The 21,800-nt window shown below is 30.9% G+C and overlaps 1 protein-coding gene across 1 annotated transcript; it reads right to left on the bottom strand.

Moving 5' to 3' along the window:
• Positions 1-31: 31 nt before the first annotated feature.
• On the bottom strand, positions 32-21,297 carry LOC109798463 (polyamine oxidase 1). Its single transcript, XM_020358771.3, has 10 exons — positions 21,127-21,297; positions 20,785-21,034; positions 20,396-20,530; positions 20,207-20,259; positions 19,910-20,064; positions 5,678-5,821; positions 3,339-3,488; positions 1,653-1,907; positions 654-735; positions 32-477 (listed from the first exon to the last, which is right to left on the bottom strand). Exons 1-10 carry the CDS (start codon positions 21,176-21,178, stop codon positions 314-316), a joined length of 1,440 nt encoding a protein of 479 aa, XP_020214360.1. The 5' UTR covers positions 21,179-21,297; the 3' UTR covers positions 32-313.
• Positions 21,298-21,800: the final 503 nt, after the last annotated feature.

Raw genomic sequence — 21,800 nt, 5'->3', positions numbered from 1 at the left:
CTTACTTCTAGTTATAGAGAACAAAGACAAATATACTAAAACCAATTAATTCCCTTTATTAGCATTGATAACTTAGTATGCTCCATTAGCATTTATTTTGTACTAAAGGGAGAAGATCCGAGCAGTGTTTCTTGCACAACTTTGCCTAACCGCTAGACTAATGCATTCTTTTAACCTATATTTTATTTCCATTCGCACCAAAGCTTGAATTGGCTATGTATCACCACCCCCTGGCCCCCAGGCCATGATGATTATCATCAGTCATGATTCGTTCATCATCTTCTATGGAGGGTTTCTATTCATGTCTATGATGTCATAATTTGGCCTCTGCCATCCCAAGCTTGCCCCTGAGATATAATTGTCCAGGAATTTTGCATTCGGTCAATGCTAGCATGGGCTCTAATAGTAGAGTTTTGCTCTCATTTTCTCTGTCGTCCTTTCTCATTTCTTCTAGTAACTCTTTGCTAGAATCAATACCTGTTATGCATTCATGAATGAAATAAATTCATGTCCACAAATTGGATCTATAAGTCAGTGCCACTACAGTTATAAATCACCTTTATAGGAAAACAAATTAAATTCAAGTGAAGTAATTGTAATTCCTATAGATAAAAAAAAAAAAAAAAAAACCTCAAGATAAATTAATGTTTCACCTGCAAGGTATCCACCATGTACGTAGCCGTTAAATCTTTCACTTGTGTGCTCTCCGGTAAAGAAAACGCGACCTACTGGAGCCTGAATCATAACCAGAAAGGACAAATAAACACAACAGAAAACGTTTCAGAAAATATAAATATTTTCTATAGAAATGATCACAGAACTCAAGGTTACAAAACAAATCAAGGGGCACAATAGAAAACCAACATACAGCATAAAAACACTTTAGATAATATTTGATTATCAAATTTTAAACATAAAATGAGGTTACTATTGTATATTTGCATTATTGATTATGGCAATTTGGCTTCATATCTATCCAATCAACAGGTTATCAAAAGTTAAAGATACTATAAAATTATTTACTTTACAATTGGATGTGATTTTAATTCTCGAAGGTGCTTCGAAAGGAAAATTTACGTATATCGCTCTAATCCAGCCCTCGTCTACCCCTTATAATTAAATTCAGAGAAAAACAAATGCATCTGTTTTAATATTCTAACATATCAAAAGTTTTTAAATTGCAGTTAGTTCGGGACGCTACAAGTTGATACAGGTCACTTACAACTGACGCAATCTGCAATCACGGCCTAATACTACAACTGAAATGTAGGCACCACTCCATATCACGTGATGATTTATAAATTAAACCTTAGTTTAAACAATTAGTCAGTTTTTGTCGCAAGAACAGCTGGAAAGACAAGAAGCTCCTTGGCCTCAGATTTAAAATGAAGAGTGATTATTAATTATACATTTACAATGACTGGATGCAAATTGCAGGTCATCTCTTTTGTCGTCACATGCACTGTAGTGCAACATATAAAGACAAATACACCACCTTAGGAATGATAAGTTCGTTCTTATTAAGGAATTTTTTTAAATTTTCTCCTTGAAAATTTATAATGTGTACGTATAATATGAATATTTAAAATTTAGTCAGAGTTATAATGTGTACGTATGTAAATGAATATTTAAAATTAAAATGATAGACAAACCTTCATATCACGAACTACTTGGGGATTAGAGATAATGGGATAGTTGCTGTAGCTGCCACGTTGGAACCTGTCATTCCACCATCGGGGAACTAGTATATCAATGGCATCGGGTATGTTTGATCCAAATATATCCCTGAGAACCTCCATAGCTTCTCTCAAGGTGTTTTCATCCGATTGAGCTTCCACACGTTTTGATTCCCCATTTGTCAACGTCACAACCAAGATATTAGAGCCAGGGTATGCATTCTCCATTTGCTGGTGACAAAGCAGTAAATCAGGAAATACCTCGAAAAGATTTTGATAATTTAAGATAATAGACAACTAATCCCCAAGATTTGTTGCCAAACAATCTGATTTAGTTATTTTCACATTTATCTTACAAGTTCTATTCAAAGTCAATGCATTTATAAATTCTCTCCGGTTAAGTCAGTTGGTGAAGGTGCGATACTTAAATTGTAAGAATGCGAATTTGATCTCTGTAGTACATTTCATCACTTTCACATTTCCTTATTCTTTCCTTGACTCCTTCCCCCACGGAAAAAATGTCAATGCCTAAATTTTGACACGAAAAGAAATATACACTGCTGAAATTGACATAATGCATACAGAGGTCAGGTTCTTCTCGCCATCGTAAATTGTTTATTTATTTAAAATACTATTTCATGCCATTTTATACGGAAAGGAAATCAATCATGGCTGGTTAGTAGTTCCCATTACGAAACTCGTACAGAAAACTCCAAAGAGGAAATCAAACAATTCACACATCCTAGAAGGATAATGAATCACTTAACAGTAACAAGGAGAAAAAAACTATTATATCCGTGTTATGCCAACAAGGATGTGATTAATAATATCATAACAGGACAATGGAAGTAGTTGCCGCAAAAGTATTTATTAACGTGAGCACTTATAAAAGGTCAAAGCTACACCTTCAGAAAACAAAATTAAAAAGACACCTTGCGTAAATCGGGGGTGGGATTAGGAACACGGGAGGCTATCTCTCCATATCAGACAAAAGAGCTTATAAATTACTGTATATAACATTTGGCTTTAGTATATGTTAAAACCAGGCAAGAGGAAATAAATAGAAAATAATAACGAAAGGCAAATGCAAATAATCTCGTCATGAAGTTCACTAGTTAATAACGTTGTACTTGAAGCATTAGGATTTTTGCGCAAGATGTTTAGAATAATGTATTAACTACTAGAATTTCTCTTTGGCAAATGTTAGTCAATGGCCTTGAAATATCATTAACCCACTCAACATAATTTCATATGCATCTTTAACTTGATTTTTTTAAAAATAAATAAACTTTCGTTATTAACCAGTATTCTATCAAACTCATCAGGAAGGGCCCGTCTCTTATTTAAATCCTCACCATGCCAATCATTCTCTTTAAGATATGTACGTTCATCTTAAGAGGATAGCACTTAAAATTTCACATAATAGCAAATTCCCCTTCTCTTGTGAGCTGGACAAGAATTAGATACTTTAATTATCATGTTTTCGTAATTCACATCATTTCCTAGAGAACATGCAACTGAAGTATCAGTAAGCTCGCCAATTTCAGAGAATTTTATTCCTTGTTTAATCTATTGAATAACATAAAACAGCTTTCGGATGAGAAACAAAATAAACATAGAATGCAGAAGAAACAACATAGTTGAGAACATTTTCTAACAAACCTGCCAAAATGTGTAGTAGCCTCTCTGTTCGTGAGCATATATGAAGAATTCCTTTCCGGGTCCAATTGGCCAGAACTTGTATGGAAACTTCAGGAAAATTTTAGTGTACACCATTACATCACACTTCTGTATTGCTTTCAATTTCCATATCTGCGCATTTATTGAATTTATCATGCACATATTTAATCAGACAAGTATATTGCTTAGCAAAACCAACTTTAGTATTAAAATCATTGAAGGGAAATTTAATATTTTGAGTTTTTGACGACTAACCTCATCTGGGCTTAGGAACCAGACAATAAGTGTCTCAACTATCAATTATATTCATTTGTTTTAATATATTTAAATGGCATCATGATGTCATTGGTCGTTTCAAGCACAGTTTGATCAGCACATTATGCATCGTGTTCATCACTTAACTAAATTGCCAAGTATTACGAGTGCTCGACCAGAACCAATCATATCAGAGGACAGGTGTGGGAAACTCAAGTTACAAAATTGTAAAACAGTAACTGTGCGTGCCTGTGTGGTAAAAGTTACGGAGGACGATTGTAAAACAGTAAAAACATGGCATTCATTCCATGTGCACGCTATATATACAACAAGTAACTGTTACACACTTCCCTCATTTCGATCAAATGATATATGATTTGTGCTCAAGAAGTTGGAAAAAGATAAAAAGAAGCTAATGTGCATAATTATTATTAATGAATAAGAGACTGAAAAAAATATAGTGGGGTTTATACTTTGAGCTTGATTTTGATATAATGTATGTGTATTACGTTAATAGATTGTTAAACTACATGTATCATCAATTTTGCTACGAATGAAATGATATAATTTTCTGAGTAAAAAAAGTACTATCTTAATTATTATATATCTAACTTTATTGCTTTAACATATATTAATCCATTATTAAAAACCATCAAATATCAAGTTATTTCAATTTAATTGGTATCAATTTTGAGATTTTAAGTATACAACTTGTATTAAATACTTCAAAAGAAAACTTTAACTCTCAAAGCAGTTTTAAAATATGGCTTCTCATGGACGATAGGTGAGGTTTCGATAAAAAGTAATTCACTATTAAATGATAGTTAAAAATTAAAGAAATTTACACTATCAATGTATTAAATTTAAAATTCTGAAGTTTTACATATTGGATAAATTAATAAAAAAGAGTTTACTATATTTTTTTATATGATTCATTTATATACCAATTTGTTCCTCTAATATTAAATAAGTCACTAAAAATTACAAAGTCACATTCAAATATAATATTTGATACAAAAATAAAAAGGAGAAATTGTTACTCTATTTATAAAAAAAATTAAATTAATTTTCTGGATTCGTCACTGCTGTCATTAACATCTTTAGTCAAGGATGTTGCTTATCACTTTTAGGGAGTGTTTGATACATGAAATCTTTATAATTTTCAAAGAATTTTAAGTTAAAAATCTTGGTTTCCTATATTTGATAACTATTTTAAAAAAAATAGATTCGCAAGAAATATAATTTCCTGAAAACCATTTTTATCTCATTTTTTCACAAAAACATTCTTATGAGAAAGGAATTAACTTTCCTAAACTAGGGAAAAATTTTATGTATATAAAAAGATCACTTAAAAAACAAAACAAATTCTTTTATAAATTAAAATTAATTTATGAATAAGTTAAAATATATTTCAAAAAAATATTTAATTTTCTCTTCTATAAATAATTATGGAGAAGTTTATCATATATAAAGATAACGTTAACATCATCGTTTTTACTTGCAGCTATCAGAATCCACGGCTAACACATGCAAGCAGTAAGCTGGCGTCCTCCTCTAGTGAGACTGAGAATTAATAGACTATTGTTGATGAGTCGACTGTGGATCATTAGTCTTGAAATAAAATTATCTCCTGACGTCATCAATCATAGAGCTGGTTTAGTCCTAGACCTAGCTATCATTATATTAATAATATATTTGATTTGATTTTCCCATCTTATGACATTAGACCATGGGGCCACAACATAAACATCTCTAAACAGAAGGGAAATTCCTGTGTAGAACTGCATATATTGACGGAAGCTCACTCTAAATGAGATTTCATTTAATTTAATTGACCGTGTTGATCATACCGGGTTACTGAGTTATTATAGAGTGGTTCTTGAATATTCTCACTTCTCAGATCAATGCAATGCCTTCGATAAGATCAGTGGATAAGTTCGGGACGTCCACATAATCCCAACAGATGAGTTCCACGTCATAGGCGACGGGAATATAATAATCTATCTAATACCTACGGACATCCGTAGGGCAGAAAGAAAAGGAGAGAGAGTATAGGCAATACATACAGGCAGGGGTGGATTGAAGGCAACGAGGTCGCTCTGGAGAACGCCAATGCTAACAGAAAGAATTACGTAATTTGCTTCGTAGATGCAATCATCCTCGGTTATCACCGTAACGCCACTTCCTGAATGCTGTATTTCCCGGACGACCTGCACAATATCCGTGCAAAAAATATCACGGATACGGATTCACATTATTAACGGTTTTGTTAGAGGATACAAACCTGAAAAGCTTGACAAGTAAAATAATTAAATAAAATTATTTCATCATAAAAATTAGTATATTTTTTCTAAATGTACATACTATTTAAACGACAACTAATTTAAAATAAAAGGAATAATTGCAAAAGAAACCAAACAAACTTCAGGTACAGATCACCCAATTACTGATAAATTGGTTATTTAATTTAGCCAGAAGTACAGCAATATTCAAGAATCTGGTCCATGAATTTCTTATCCTTTAGTTTAAAGTTATTCACATCATTTGATTGTTTGGTTGGGAATGCACATATATATATATATATATATTAAATCATATTTTTATATTAAAATTTATACTTTTTAATTAAAGTTAAATAGTAACACTGTATATTTTGAGATACTTTGATTTAATTATATGATTAATTGTTAATTATTGTTAGTATTACTATTTTAGAACTTTAGAGTCAAGGGATTCTAAGATTTAGATTATTTCTAAGGTGTTAAGTTAGAGTTAAATTGGTTTATCTTAAATAATGGTATAAAAGGTTTTTCTTAAGATATAAACATCGTAAGTTCATTTTTAAGAAAACTTAGTAAGAAGTTCTTTTGAACTTGAGTGAATATTCTCTTCCTTTTCTACTAAAATCCTTCTCCTATCTTCCTTGTAGTTGATCAAGACTTATTGAATGGGTGATTCAAAGTTTGCAGAGCCTAGAAACCCCAAGTCAGATGCCTATGAAGTTTCTTCCTTCTCTTCTCCTCTTGTCAATTTGGATCAACAAGAGATAAGGGAAGCTTTGTGATAAATGATTATTGAAGCATGTTGTTTGTTGATGTTAGAGTCACTCTAATTGCAGTGAAAACAGATTGAATTCATGAGGCAATGATTGATGAGTTGTGATTGCTCTTTTGAAGTTGCTCATGAGTTATATATGTTGATTTTTGGTTTGTGATGGATGCATGTTGCTTTTAATGGTGGAATTTTGTTGTGCATGTTGTTGGATATTGGATTTTAGTTGGAGTTGGCAAATTTGCATGTGTAAAACTAATATCATGTTGGATGCGCCTCCGTGATGTCAGACATGGCTTCAACTAGAAGGGTTCATCTTGCTCATGTCAGGTGTGGGGAGAGAGAATCGTTTCAAGTTGAAATCACGTCAGGTGTGATTTGAATGGTGTCGAGCGTGAAAGAAAAATTGCTCTGCCTAGATCCATGTCGAATGCTAATTGATGTCGAGTGTGAGCAAGGCAACAACCCTCTACTTGATTTGAGCCTGAATGGCTTTTGTCATGTCAAGAGTGAGAGACTCTCTACCTTAGTCACATTGGACGCAAGTGGTTTGACGTTGGGCATAGGTGAGACAGAGAATCCCTTATCTTAATGGCGTTGTGTAACTAAAGGACGACAATAGGCATTGATTGTATGTTGTTGAATATGATGTCTTTAAGTTGTTTATGATGAAAGATGTTGATTAAGTGGTATGATGAAGATGATATGATGATGAATTATTATGATGTAAAGTTGGTATAATGTATATTGATGCTTATATTGTAAAGTTGTAAGTTGATAGATGTTTAAGTTATAAAGTTGTATGATACAAGTTAATTAAGTTGTTAAATTGATAAACATGTGGTATAGATACATGTATTTATTAAGATACATAAAAAAATTAGAGGAGAGCAAAAAATATTTTAGAAATTAAAATATCACATTGTATGGATATACGTTGTAATTAGGGATGAGAATAGGTCAAGCCTTAAATAGGGTCCCCTGGCCTGACCTCTTTAATAAGAGACCAGGTTTAGGCTTTTAAAAAAAACCTATTTATATAAAAAGGTCAGGCTTAGACTTATAGAAAAACAATTAGGCTTAATAGATCAACCTATTTATTTATATAATATATATATATATATATATTATTAAAAATATAAATAAATAAAAAAGTTTATATAATAAAAATAAACTATCAATATTTAAAATATATTTTTTTATCATAAGTTTATAAGTTTATGACCTGTGCATGAGTGTCTATCAATATACATGATTACACATGAATTGTTCCTTCAATAAAAAATGATTCAATTTTTCTCCTATATTTTTTTAAAATTTAAATTTAAATAATATTGAGTAAACTATATTTTAAAAAATAATTTTGTTGATTTTTAAAAATTAAGTTTATTGACCTAATTAACATTAATAATTTAAATAAAAATGGGCTAATAGGGCAGGTCAAACCTATAAAAAAAGCTATGCTAGAAGATAGGTTAGACTTAGACTTTAATTTTGCAAAATAGGTCTAGCTTATATATTCAAAGCCTGGACTAACTTAACCTATTCCCATTCTTAGTTTTAGTACTCTAAGAACTCAGGTTAAAACCTTTTAGTAAGTATGTTGGCTTCTAAATTGATAGATATTTTAAGTTGTTTTCTCTTGATTTTATGTGGTATCCATATGTGGGTAAGGTCGAACTATATGTGTATAAAGTGATCGATCGAGTAAAATACAAAGTTAGAAACTTAGTCCCTAATCAAGTATTGGAAGGGTATAGTACTTAGAAGATAGTTGGTGAGTTAATCCTTTAGCTGATTTAGTATTGCAAGTTAATGTTGTGATAGACTCATACCTAAATTGTTATACCTTGACAATAATACTAGACTTCTTAGTTTAAATGATAAAACCTGAAAAGTCAAATTAAGTTGTTAAATAGGTTCTCTATGAGGCTTGAAGCTATCTTTACTTGACCTAGCTACAATAAGTCAAACAATGTGATTCGATAAGATCTAGCCACTTAGATTGCTCACTTTTATTGTAAGAGATTCTCTTAGTTGATATGCATTGCATTAGTTAAATATTGATGTTGATGATTAAGAATGAAATATCTTGAAGTTCCTATATGTTGTAATAAGTTGCAAGTTGGTTGTGTAGTACTCATTGATAAGTTGAAGTTGTTTGTTAAGTTAAATGTTGTTATTTAGTTGGTTTAAGTTGTTACTCAATATTGTATTGCATGTTGATTCTTTTCACAAGTTTGCCCTTCTTTTCCTTGTAGTTGAAATTGCAATTATCATACTTGGTATGAGAGTGAGATAGGATTAGCGGGATGATTTGGTTGGATAGGTGATAAATCATGTTGATGATAACTCATTTTGTCAAGGCTACTTTGTTTTATTTAGGTCCTATATAGTTGTTTGACCGACGAATAAGATTATTTATATACTCTAATATATTTTGTATGTAGATAATGTGTACAAGTTATGTTTTTTATTCCCTACTCTATACATATATCAATGTGCTTGTTAATCATAGGACAGTTAAGTGCTTATTCTTTATTTCTGCTACGTTGAGACTAAATTATAGTAAGTGTAGGACTTGTCGGAATCGTTACATAAACAGTTTTTAAATTACATAATTTTAATTTAAATTCACCTTTTAATAATTTATTTATATAAAAAAAATTATATAAAAGCAAGTTGATAAATGTTGGGATTTTAAAAAATAGTGAGATGTTCACTCAATACACACAAAATGAGATATGTACAAGACTTCGTTCACCCATATGCTATCATTTAAGATGAAATGACATAGCACCTTAGCCCTTTAGGTTATTGCTAGTGAGTCAATTCAAATAGTGCGGACGATAACAGAAATTGGGAGTCAGGGACCTACTAATTTATGAGACGTACAGGGCCTTTAAAAGATTGAAATCGGATATATTATTTGTGGGTCAAGTTATGCCGGTAAGTGGCTTCATGGCACTGGCTTATGGCTATTACCTAGAGGAGTGCTATAACTCCTCCGAAAACTATGCGAAGTTTAAAATATTAATACTTTTTAATAATTTTATTATTAAATAATTATTTAATTTAATATTTTATAATTTAAATTAATTTTTTAAAGATTCGGAATGTATTTTGGAATAAGTTTTCGAAGGTTGTAGAATTTTTCTATTACCTATTAGCTTGTAAAACCCTTAAAATTGCAACGATTGTCATAGGCGTTCCGTGATCGGTCACGCCTTCTAAACTAAGATTATGGCTTCACGCACAAAAATAGTGCGAGGGGGAGATTTCAAATAAGAGAAATTTATTAGAATAGCTGTAATTATTTGTCCACTTGTGTTCGTACAGCTGTTAAATATGTGTATGACAAATGTTAGTAGTCTGTAACTCAATCTTCCTAATATATTTTTTAATACTAACTTAAATTTATGAAAATTAAAAAAAATATTTTATACTATTGGGGGTGCATGTATTATTTACTCTAAATATTTTAGTTGAAAAATCTCATTTATAATCTTTTATCGGGATAAATGAAATGAAACATTTTAACAAAAATTATAATCCCTAAAAACTATTTATGATAAATAAAAATATATAACCTTTCGCAATTAAACTAGCTACTGACATTTTTCGCGTAATGATTAAAGAATAAAAATTTAATATAATTTTTTTAACAGCTCATGTTAGAATATCAGTTAAAGAATTTTTAATGTTTTTTAAGACAAACTTTGATAAATAATTTTAATATGATAATTAGAAATGGAAAATATTATAGAAGCATTTGTTATATAAAAATTGATTAAATATGTTTTTATTACCTAATTTTTTATTTTAATTTTTTTCAGTCCTAAATATATTTTATTTGCTTTTAGTCCTAATTTTTTTTCTTGAACAAAAAATTATGACGTCGATGACTAAAATATTAACAAGAGAAAATGTTTTTGAATTAAAAGTGAAAATTAAAAAAAAAATAGACTAAAATTATTTTAAAAAATATTTAAGAACTAAGAATAAAAATTAACAAAAATTTAAAGACTAAAAACATACTTAATCTTATAAAATTTTTATTAGCAATATTTTTTATTAAATAAATTCAACCAAATTTTTAAGAAAATAACTTACTTTATTATTAATTATGTTTTTTTGTTTATATATTGGACACTCATACAATTCTATTAAGTATAACATATATTTAATATATTGAAATTTTAAAAAGAAACTTTTCTTAATAAAACTTTACAATTTTGAGATTAATGGTTTACAAAACTATTTTTTTTATTAGTAACTATTTTTATAAAAAAATAACCTTCTTGGGCAGAATGTTGCAAAAGAAAATGTTATTATAGATTATACCATTCAGCTCAGACGATACGAACTAGACCTCTCGTCGCAACTAAATTTAAGTTGAGTTCATCATGTAATAACTCTTAAATACCACCCAGACATCAATTAAGGAGCAACCTGTGCATCACATCCCAAAAATCCCAAAGCATAATAACAAAAATACACTTGTAGATATTGTGCAATGTTAACTCCTAAAATCACGTCACACTAAAAACAAGATATATATGAAGTACCATGTATCATTCAGTCCTAGTCGTATTCTTAACCAAAAATTTTCTATAACTTGAGTGTCAAAGTGTCTTTGTAGGTGTTCGTCCACCTTATTGTGAAGGTCATAGCAATAGAAACATCATCTCGTCGTCGGAACACTTACAAGATTACAGTAAAGACATTTGTCTCCCACCACAAGATTGAAGTGAAACTGTCCTTCGTCCACACATGGTTTTCACCTAGAACCAAATGATGAACAACAACATGACATGAATCTCCACAACAAATGGCAATGTGATTCTTGAACGATAACTTCCCATCTCCACAACCTCCCTAGTGGATCCTATGACAATTGTTGCCAACACACCACTGTGTAACATGGAGATGGTGGTAACAAAGAATGGAAATCCTGCATAAGTATAACAAAGAAGCTATAAACGCCCTTCGCCAACAACATAAAGTTGATTGAGCACGCTAAGAAGCTAACCTCACACGCTATGAGAAAGAGCTCCAAACCCTACGTTGAGAGCACAATGGCACTTATTCAAGTACCACCATCTCCATATTTGAGGAGTACACTCCTTCAGGTCATCCAAGGACATGCGCACTGTGCGAGAATTTTAGCTCGACGACAAAAGTCATTCCTCTTCTCAAGGATGTCTCATCTGTGAAGCCATGGTCACCCTTTTACCGAAGTCATAGTCGATGTCCCACTCTATTGAGGATGGAAACACCTCACCCTGAAGGCATATGACAATCTAACTTGCCTAGACGAGCACTTAATTGTTTAAGATAAGAGGATGCAGTTATGTGCAAAATTTTTCCAACAAACATTGATGGTCCTGCCCTTTTATGGTACATGCATTTACCAATGTTCAACGTACCTAGTTACGCCATCTCCAAACAACTATCTAAAGCCCAATTTTCCACTAGTTGCCCATGAAACTTCCACGTTGGTATTACCCAATATGACACAAGAAGACAACAAACCACTTTGAGCCTTCATGGAGTGGTTCTCTTTTGTTGCCAACAAAATACGAGATCTTCACCCTTAAGTCATCCTAACTGCCATGTTGAATGCATTAAAAGAGGGACCCTTCTCAAATAACCTTTTATCGACTCGTCCCTAGGAACATGAATGATCTAAGAACCTAGACTACTAGTTTTATTCAAATAAAAGAATGTGAAGCAAGTCGATGCAAAAGTTGATCTTCAACCAACATCAAGCATAACTCCCACAAGTCAAACAGACTGCATCCTCACATTGATAGCAAATTCAAAAGTAGAAGGCCTCCCAAACTGTCGAGATTCACCAACTACACCCTTTTTCAGCTCCACGCGTAAACATGTTCGAGGAAGCTTTTACACCCATATACTTACTCTCCTTGAACCCGACAGACCTCATGAAGATGCTAACCGTAGCAAACATCGCAAATATCATAAGATTGTCGGCCGCACAACCAAGGAGTGTTGGGTCATCCATGATAAAATTGAAGAACTATTATGAGCTAATCATCTCAAACAATTTATCTAGAGGGACAACCATTATGAAGATCGTCCTAAAATCCAAGCACAAGGCTCAAAGGAGGACAATTGATGCTGATGGGGCAGGTGCCATCACAACCCCCCAAAAGAGGACATTAATAATTAAGGCAACAACAATAACAAACTTTGAGGAATAACACACACCATCGTTGATGGATTTGCAGGCAGTGGTACCATTAACTCTCCACGCAAAAGACTATCAATAGTGTTACCACTTCACATGATAAGTCCCCTAGATCATTACCCCTGATTACTTTTATTAACAATGATTTCCTAGGCTTAGACCCAAATCAGAACAACCCCATGGTCATTTCAATACAAATCGCCAATTAGGAAATCTAGTAGACCCTCGTAGATCAAGGCAACTCAGTTGACATCTTGTACTAGAATACCTTCCTCCATATGCAACTACCCCATGATGGCATCAAGCCATATGATGAGCCTCTATTGGGATTTGCAAGCAAACAAGTCAACAGAAAGAGCTACATAAAACTCTTAACCAAACTCAACAATGGTAAATACACTAAATCATTAGCGAATTTTTGTGGTAGAAGTTGCAATTTCTTACAAAGTCATCCTTGGGCAACTCTCCCTAAATGCCTTAGTTGGCATAGTTTCCACATACTATCTTGCAATGAAGTTCCCCACCACTAATGGAAAAATAGCAACAATTCGCATTAACCATCACACGACACAAAAATGCTACATAAGTTTGAAGATCACTCTGAGATGCATGCTTGACCTACCAACCATTGGCCTCACAATGCCAAAAAAATATCTTATTCCCATTCACATAAGTTAATAGATTATGTACTCTTTTTCCTACCTTAATCTTTTTTCTTTTCCCTTATGTAAAGTGTTTTTGGCTAGAAAGGTTTTTTAACAAGGCACCTTAGAGCACGTACAACTTCCCCATATCAATAAAACTTTTTCCATTTACATTATCATTTTCTTCCAAATGAACACACCAACTTACTATATCCATCACTTTTTTCGAGCACATGTGCTCTTGCGACTTAACATTGAGCTTCTAAGCTCCATTGCAATTTTCGAGCACACATGCTCTTGTGACTTAACATCGAGCTTCCGAGCTCCATCATGATAATCAACTTAATCGCAAATGATTCCTTTGAAATAATAATCATGACAATTATATGGAAGGAGAAAACAGATGATAATGGAAAAAACACGTAAATATATTAACAATTTATGATGTTAAATAGACTAAGTTAACTTGATTGTCGAAATCCTTTTTACAAATACTTCTATTATTCTTGGACAAAGAAGAACCCAATATCTAACCTCAAAGACCAATGTCAAGAGACAATCTCATTGAATAGATCTCATCATGCAACCTTATGTGGTAAAAACACACATCAAAGCGATAATAGATAATAATGTCTATGATTCACTCCAAACACCAAATCTATCCATCACATAGAGTAAATTTACCAACCATTTTTACTCACAATAACCACTACTAAATGTCCTTAAACTAGGAAGTCATCAACAATCTACGCATCGGTGATTTCAGCACCCTCTGCCTCTTTACTCGACACCGACCCCTCGATCACTTCCACACCATCAACAACATCACCCTCATGATGAACAACTTCCATCGTAGAAGTTGCCTCAGCACCACCAGTTACCACACCTGCCTCGATCACATATGCCTCCTCATTCAGCTTAATACTCTCTCTTTCCTAGATCCCATTCCCTCCACTGGCACCACTACAGCCAAATCAACCCCCCCCCCCCCCCCTCGTTTGGAATGTCTTTCTCATTCATGAACTTTCTGTAATAGATATCAAAATCAACATTCAACTTTGTCACAAGGTAACCCTAAAGCGAAAAAAGCTATCTGCCGAACTGCCTTCTAAAAGCCTTTCAGATGCCCCTTACAGACGATCTCCTCAGCTGACAACAACTTCTACTTAGCCACGAACAGCTTCTCAGCCAAGTCCTTCTTCTCGCCCAAAATTTGACCCCTCTCAAGAAATAGCACACCTACCTTGTCTCCAAGCTTGCTACGGTTGACCAGCAAACTATCTCGCTCAATTATAAGCTTCCGCACCTAAGCTACTTGTATCTCTTTCTCCTTCACCAACTTCCTTTTCTCTTCCTCCGTACGCGCACACTTTATCGATGGTGCAACTCTATTAGTCCGGATAACATATTTTATTTAACTATTTTATTTAGTTATTATATAAACAAAGAGGGTTTGGGCTTTGGACTTTTATAGCCCCTTATTGATTGAAAAAAACAAAGAAGGAATAGAAACTTTTGTGATCCCATAATAAAAATTGTTTCTTTTCAATTTAGAAAGAAAAAGAGAGAATGCGTGAATTTGAGTTAAAAAAGATAAAAACACTCTTGAGTTATTTTATATTTCTAATTTTGTTTAGTTTTATTTTTGAGTGGTAAAGTAATTTATTATTATTTTCTAATTTTCTTGTATCTTTGACTATTTTTTTTATTTTATCGAGAGCATATTTTAAGTTTTATTTTTTTATTATATTATATTTTTGTTCAAATTAAGATATTTATTTCCTTATATATGTATATATATATATATATATTATTTTACTAAATCAAATCAGAGAAAATACACTTATACTTTTTTATTATATTATATCTTCAATTAAATAATTAATAAAATCATTTCATTTTTTATTCTATTCCTTTCTTTTTTCACTTTATTTTTGTTCTTCTATTTCTCTCTGTCAATCAAACACAGTACTATTTTTTTTATTAACAAAAATCAACCTATTGGAACATTATATTAAATATGCTGGTCCGTAAATTTATTATTCATGTTTCTTATCCAAAATTTATTAAAAAGAATCATTTATAACATAATATAGCACAAGTATTATAACTTATCTGCCCTATAATAAATAATTATTACAAATTTTCTTATTAAAATGTGTAAAGATATTGAAAGAATTTTAAATTTTAATTAAGTTACATGGACTGTATGTTGGTCATCATTATACTAAAATATATTTAATTTCTTTCACAAGAGATTATTAAATTTTATCTTAATATTTCTTTACTTTAATGATGTGATATATATGAATAATTTTTGTACATGTTTTATGATACTTAATTATAATAATAAATTTTGCATATTAAATTTGACCAGTGTAATACGTGTGCTAAAATGTTAATTACACTTATACATTAAATGTGCACGACAATAAATTTATTATTGTTTCATTTCTTTTTATTAATTGGAATTAGAATTACTATTATTATATATAATTATATATTATCCAAATTTTACCATTAACTCTAAGGAGGTTGTATTGGATTAGGATTTTAAAGGATTTTTTTAGTTAAAAAAAATCCTGCGAATTTTAAAAGACTTTGCAAGATTTTCATGACTTTTAAGACTTTGCAGGTGCAAGACTTTAAATCAGGATTTTAATAGATTCTGCAAGACTTTTAAAATAAGATTTTAATAGATTTTACGAGACTTTGTGAATTTTGTAGAATTTTCGTGGATTTTTGACATGATAAAATTTCAAAAAAAAAATTCATAAATTCAAATTTAAAAAGAGTCAAATACAAAATTAATAAAAAACAACAATGTCTAAATAAATAATAATAATAATTATTATTATTCTCTATAATATCATATATCTAAAATAACATTCACCCATATATCTATAGCTATACTAATCCTCCAAGCATTAGCGTCTTCTCGCTCTTGCTCATGAGTTTGAATAATAAGCTCAAAAGTATGATCTTCATTAACAGGTGTAACCTGACTTAAGGCCGAGCTCAGCCGAGTTCATTAGATGATTTGACCGAAGTCAAACTAAAGTAAATACATGAGATGCTGAGGTGTGATATCGGACAAAGGAGGTCGGGCGAACACCTCAGCATATCAATGACATCAGACAAGGCTCAACCGTAAATAACCTTCGGAAGATAACTACACAACCGTTACACGGTTACTCAGAAAACCACCACAGGTAATAATATAAACGATACATGAGATTTTGGACAGGTAACTAACTTGATTGTCGGAGTCCTTTTTGCAGGTACATCCGAGGAACTCAAGGAGAAGATCGGACATCGTGAAGAAGATCAGATATCGGAAGGGGACATCTTACAACTAGAGACGAGTTGATATCGGTAAGAACAACAGGTAATATTGAAGATGAAGGATCAAATACCTTGACCATTATAAAAAACATGTAAAAATGGAAATATAGAAATATAAGATAATTTTTTATATAAAAAATCAGTATATTCGATACTGAGAAAATATTTAGATATATAAAACTTTTAATATAAATAGAAGTATTTAGATATAGAGAATATATATATATATATATATATATATATATATATATATATAAGTATTTTAGTTATATATTATATGATAATTTTTTAACAATATTTACAAAAATAAATTATTTTAACAATATTTCCTTTTTTTAAAAATAAGTTAATGGAGATATAAACTCTAAACCCTAAAAAATTAGATAATGTAATATCTTATGTTAATTTTGTTTTTTTTAAATATAAAAAAATCCTAATTTCATAATATAAAAATTAATAGTAAAAAAATAAAATAATTGTTGAGTCATAAAAGAATGAAGGATAAGAGTAACGAACTCAAGGGAATGAGAGAGATCGCAGTTTTTATGCTGGGATTTTTTTCCAACTAAAATCCATTTTCATCTCATTCTACTCACAGAAACTCTAAATCAAATTCATTATATATATATATATATATATATATATATATATATATATATATATTCACCTTTTCCTTTTTTTAATGTGCGTTATAAAATAGAGGAGGCCAATTAAAGAGAATGAAGAGAAAAATATAGCAAGTCAATGACACTATCATTTACATATCGGAGCTTCACAAAATAGGAGAATAGAATAAGAATAATACTACAAGATTATATATAAGCAATGAACAGTAGTGCAATATTATTAACAGAGAAAAAATAGAGAAGATAGAAGCATAGAGAAAAAAAAAATGAAAAATTCACTTGGAAATTCTTGAAACACTTGAAAAGTCACTTCAAACAATCATTCAAAATCTGATGAGTTTGAATAGGATTGTTTTATGAATTTGGTATTTATAGATAACACTAGAAAGTCCTTCAAAATCTCTCTAATATAACAATCCTTTAAAATTCTTATATTTTTGAATATCAATGGATTGTTTTTTAATTGTAAAAAATCTCAAATGAATACCAATAAATTTTAATGGACTCTTTAAAAAACCTTGAAAATCTAGATTGAATATCATTGGATTGTTTTTAAGTGACATAAAATCTTGATTGAATACCAACATACTTTTTTACTCAAAAAAAATATTTTAAAATCATATGAAATTCTAAACCAATACATCCCCTAATAATTGATTCATGCTTTTAACTTAAGAATTAATATAAATTGAATTATACTGCAATATTTTCTTTTCGTCACATAACAAGTGTCGATTTTATGTTATTTTAAATAAATAAATAAAAAAGATAAAATAAAATAATAATTTTATAAAATTAATTTTTTAGTTAATCTTTTATACTTAAAATGATGCAACGTATTCACTTTCTAAATAATTTCATGAAGAGTATAACTGAAAAAAGATAATTAATATTATATATAAATTACCTTTTTATTTATTTTATAATGATTGAATTTTTTTACTTTTAAAAATTTAATACTTATAAAACATGTAACCTTATATTATAATTAGATATTTACATATTAGAGTGTGAAATTCTCATGTGAAATATATATATATATATATATATATATATATATATATATTTCAATTTTTTTTCTTATATTTCTTTATCTATATTGATTTTAACGATTCATTTTAAAAAATATGAAAAATTAAAATTAAGTTTATGTTATAATTTAATTTATTGATTATAAATATAAAATAAAATTATATATTTGATTAGTTATTATTATAAACTTTAGTTATAATATAGCTTATATATTAAAATAATAATTTATAGAAATTTAATTATATAAAAAGCAAGTATGCATCTTATACTATTTGCAGATTAAATTATTAATTAAAAAATTATAGAAAAATTACATTAAAACAATCAAAAGCTTATGAGAGACAAGTGTGTATTACATTATTTGAACCTATCAGGTGATTATGATCCAGACCAATATTCATATAACATAAAATGAAGATTTTTTTTTTTAATTTATATAAAAGCATGACTCATTTACAAATATAGATCACAATCTTAATTAACCGTCCGAAAAATAATTTCTCGTTGACAAGATCATTAGCATGACCCAACAAACAAAAAAACAAATTAAAAGTTGAACATTTCTGAAGGTCATTGTCTGCGTAGAAAATAAGTTTTCTAATATATTCTCTCAGATCTTTTATATATATATATATATATATATATATATATATATATATATTCTCATATATTTATTATTATTAATTAATTAAAATGTATTCAAACTAATAAAAGAAACCGTCAATCATATTACATGTTAAATAAATTTGACCTTTTTTTCACATCCTAAATAAATCTGACTTATAGTTATATGTTTTTAATAAACTTCGTAATTTCATTTTCTAAATATTTTAAGATGATAATAAAAAAATATATCTAAACGGTTGTCTTATAATATATTTATAAAAAATAATGTTTCAAAAATATTTATTTTAAAAATTATAAAAGTAATTTAAAATTTATATTTTATATAATTTTAAATGTTTAATCAAATATATATATATATATATATATATATATATATATATATATATATATATATATAAGATGAGTCAATAGACAAGTGTATCCTGAGCACTAGTCCTGTCTCCAAGTTCCAAAAGTGCGTCAAACGAGCTTTTAGTAATAAAAAATAATAATAAAAAAATAAATAAAAAAACAAAAAAAAAAAAACAGTACGTGCAAACAAAGACGGATTTTCAATTTCCCCCCATCCACAGACCACTACCATGTTACCTATTGAGCACAGAGCCACGGTAGCTAAGAGACAACCCACCACTAAGCTACGCCACCCCACCACTACTACCAGAGGGCCCATGGACTCGGCGCGTATGCACCTTTAAATCTTTGAGAACACCAAACAAAGGAATAAAAGAATCTAATTAGATAACAGGTAAGGAACATTACCTGGTTAAGTTTGAGACGACTGTCCATTATTCTACCCTCAGATGTAAACAGAAAATCTTCTGCAATTTTATATAGCAAATAATCATAACCTCTTTCATCCGCCACCAAATATTCCCTTTCGCCAAAGTCTGTAAATGTAGATATTGGTTCTACCTCTGCATACAAAACTTTCACTTAATCACTTTCTAATTTCATCCATAAAGCAACTAAGCAAAGCTCATAATTAGCAAGAATCAACAACATTTAATTCAATTCACTAATTCAGAGCTATAGGTGATTTCCGAAGTGTGAACGGACCTGCCATTTCAAAATCATGGAGGATGAAATCAATTGCTAGCTCTAACGGCGTCCTAAATCGAAGCAAAGAAAAAAAAATCAATCAAAATGAGAAAAAATATTAAATGCTTCATGCGCTCTGGTCACACTCACACCACATTCATTCACCAAATCGTTTTGTGGCTGAAAACCACAAGCAATTGCACTTACAAAGGTGATTCCGATTCGGTTATTTTGGAGCTATCGGCTCTTCGATCAGTTTCCTGGTTATTTAAGTTCTGAATTGCCGAGTTCACGGCTTTTCTATACGAGTCCGCAGCAATTTCACTCGGAAATATCTTCCCACTGCAACGAACTCCATGTGACAAACTCAGTTATATAGATATTTAAGCAAAACGGTAATATATACTAATATAGACACACTCACACACCAAACCGAAAACACGAGTAACAGAACAGAGCAGTAGGCGCAGAAAGAAGCAAAGAATGGAAAACGACGCTAGCATTTAAAGGAAGCGGAGGCGCGCCCTGCCGCCGCGGCGCATAATAGAGAAAACGGCGCAAGATGGAAAATAACGGAAATAACCGTTTTCGCGGACCTGCGGTCGTAGATGTTGTATCGCGCATTGCTGTAGTCGGAGAAGCAGGTTCGGAGGCCGGATTCGGCGGCGAGTTCCCAAACAGGATTGGACTCTTTGCCGCCGACTCCGACGATCCAACCAGCACCGAGCTCGACGGAGAAGCCGCCGAAGTTTTCCTTTCGGATCCTGCCGCCGATGCGGTCTGAAGCCTCGAGGATTACGATGTCCTTTACGCCGTTCTCGGCCAGTACCTTCGCCGCGGAGATACCTTGATTTCACACGGAAAATTAAACTCGTTATTATTGATATGGAAAGATGATATGAAAAGAGAGGAAGAGTTGTGGCGGCGGCGGTACTCACCGGAGACACCGGCACCGACGATGATGACGGAGGAGCGAGAGGGAGAATCCATGAAACGAAAGAGAGGAGGAGGGTAGAGAGAGAAAGTGAGAAACTATGGAGAACACGAAATCTGTGCGTGCGCCTCAGAGGCAAAAATAGCGGGAGTCCGTTACGTAGTGTTTTTTTTTTCTTCTTATTTTCTCTGACCGAAAATTAAAAAAAAAATATATTAATCAGAGAAATAAAAGTTTATATTATATTCTTTAATGAGTTTTGTTCTTTGTAAACTCGTGAGTACTTGCTTCATCACGTATTTGGCATTTCGCAGTCACACCCAGTAACTAGTAAGAAATTTCACGCCAAGTCAGAGTACGTAAGAGTCACAGATAAGGCATGACAGAGATAAAGAATAACATACTGTTACTATGTTTAGGATTTCTTATAAGTTATAACCTCCTTTCTTAATTTGTTAATGTTAATAGTTTATTGGGCTCTTGTTGGGCCGAGCCCTGATCTAGAATAATATAAGATTAATATAAATGATTTTCAACATGATTAAATTGATGTAAATATTATAATAATACGATAATAGCTCAATTAGAAATGCAAACAATATACTTGAAATTTATAGTAAATCATTAACTTTATAGGTCCTCATTTCTTATTTAATAAGTTTCTTTTCTTATTTTATA

Source organism: Cajanus cajan, chromosome 8 (assembly GCF_000230855.2).
Source record: "Cajanus cajan strain Asha chromosome 8, NIPB_CcT2T_4, whole genome shotgun sequence".
Classification (NCBI taxonomy): Eukaryota; Viridiplantae; Streptophyta; class Magnoliopsida; order Fabales; family Fabaceae; genus Cajanus; species Cajanus cajan.
The sequence above is the reverse complement of the archived record's forward strand: the minus strand, read 5'-3'. Positions and strand labels throughout refer to the sequence as shown.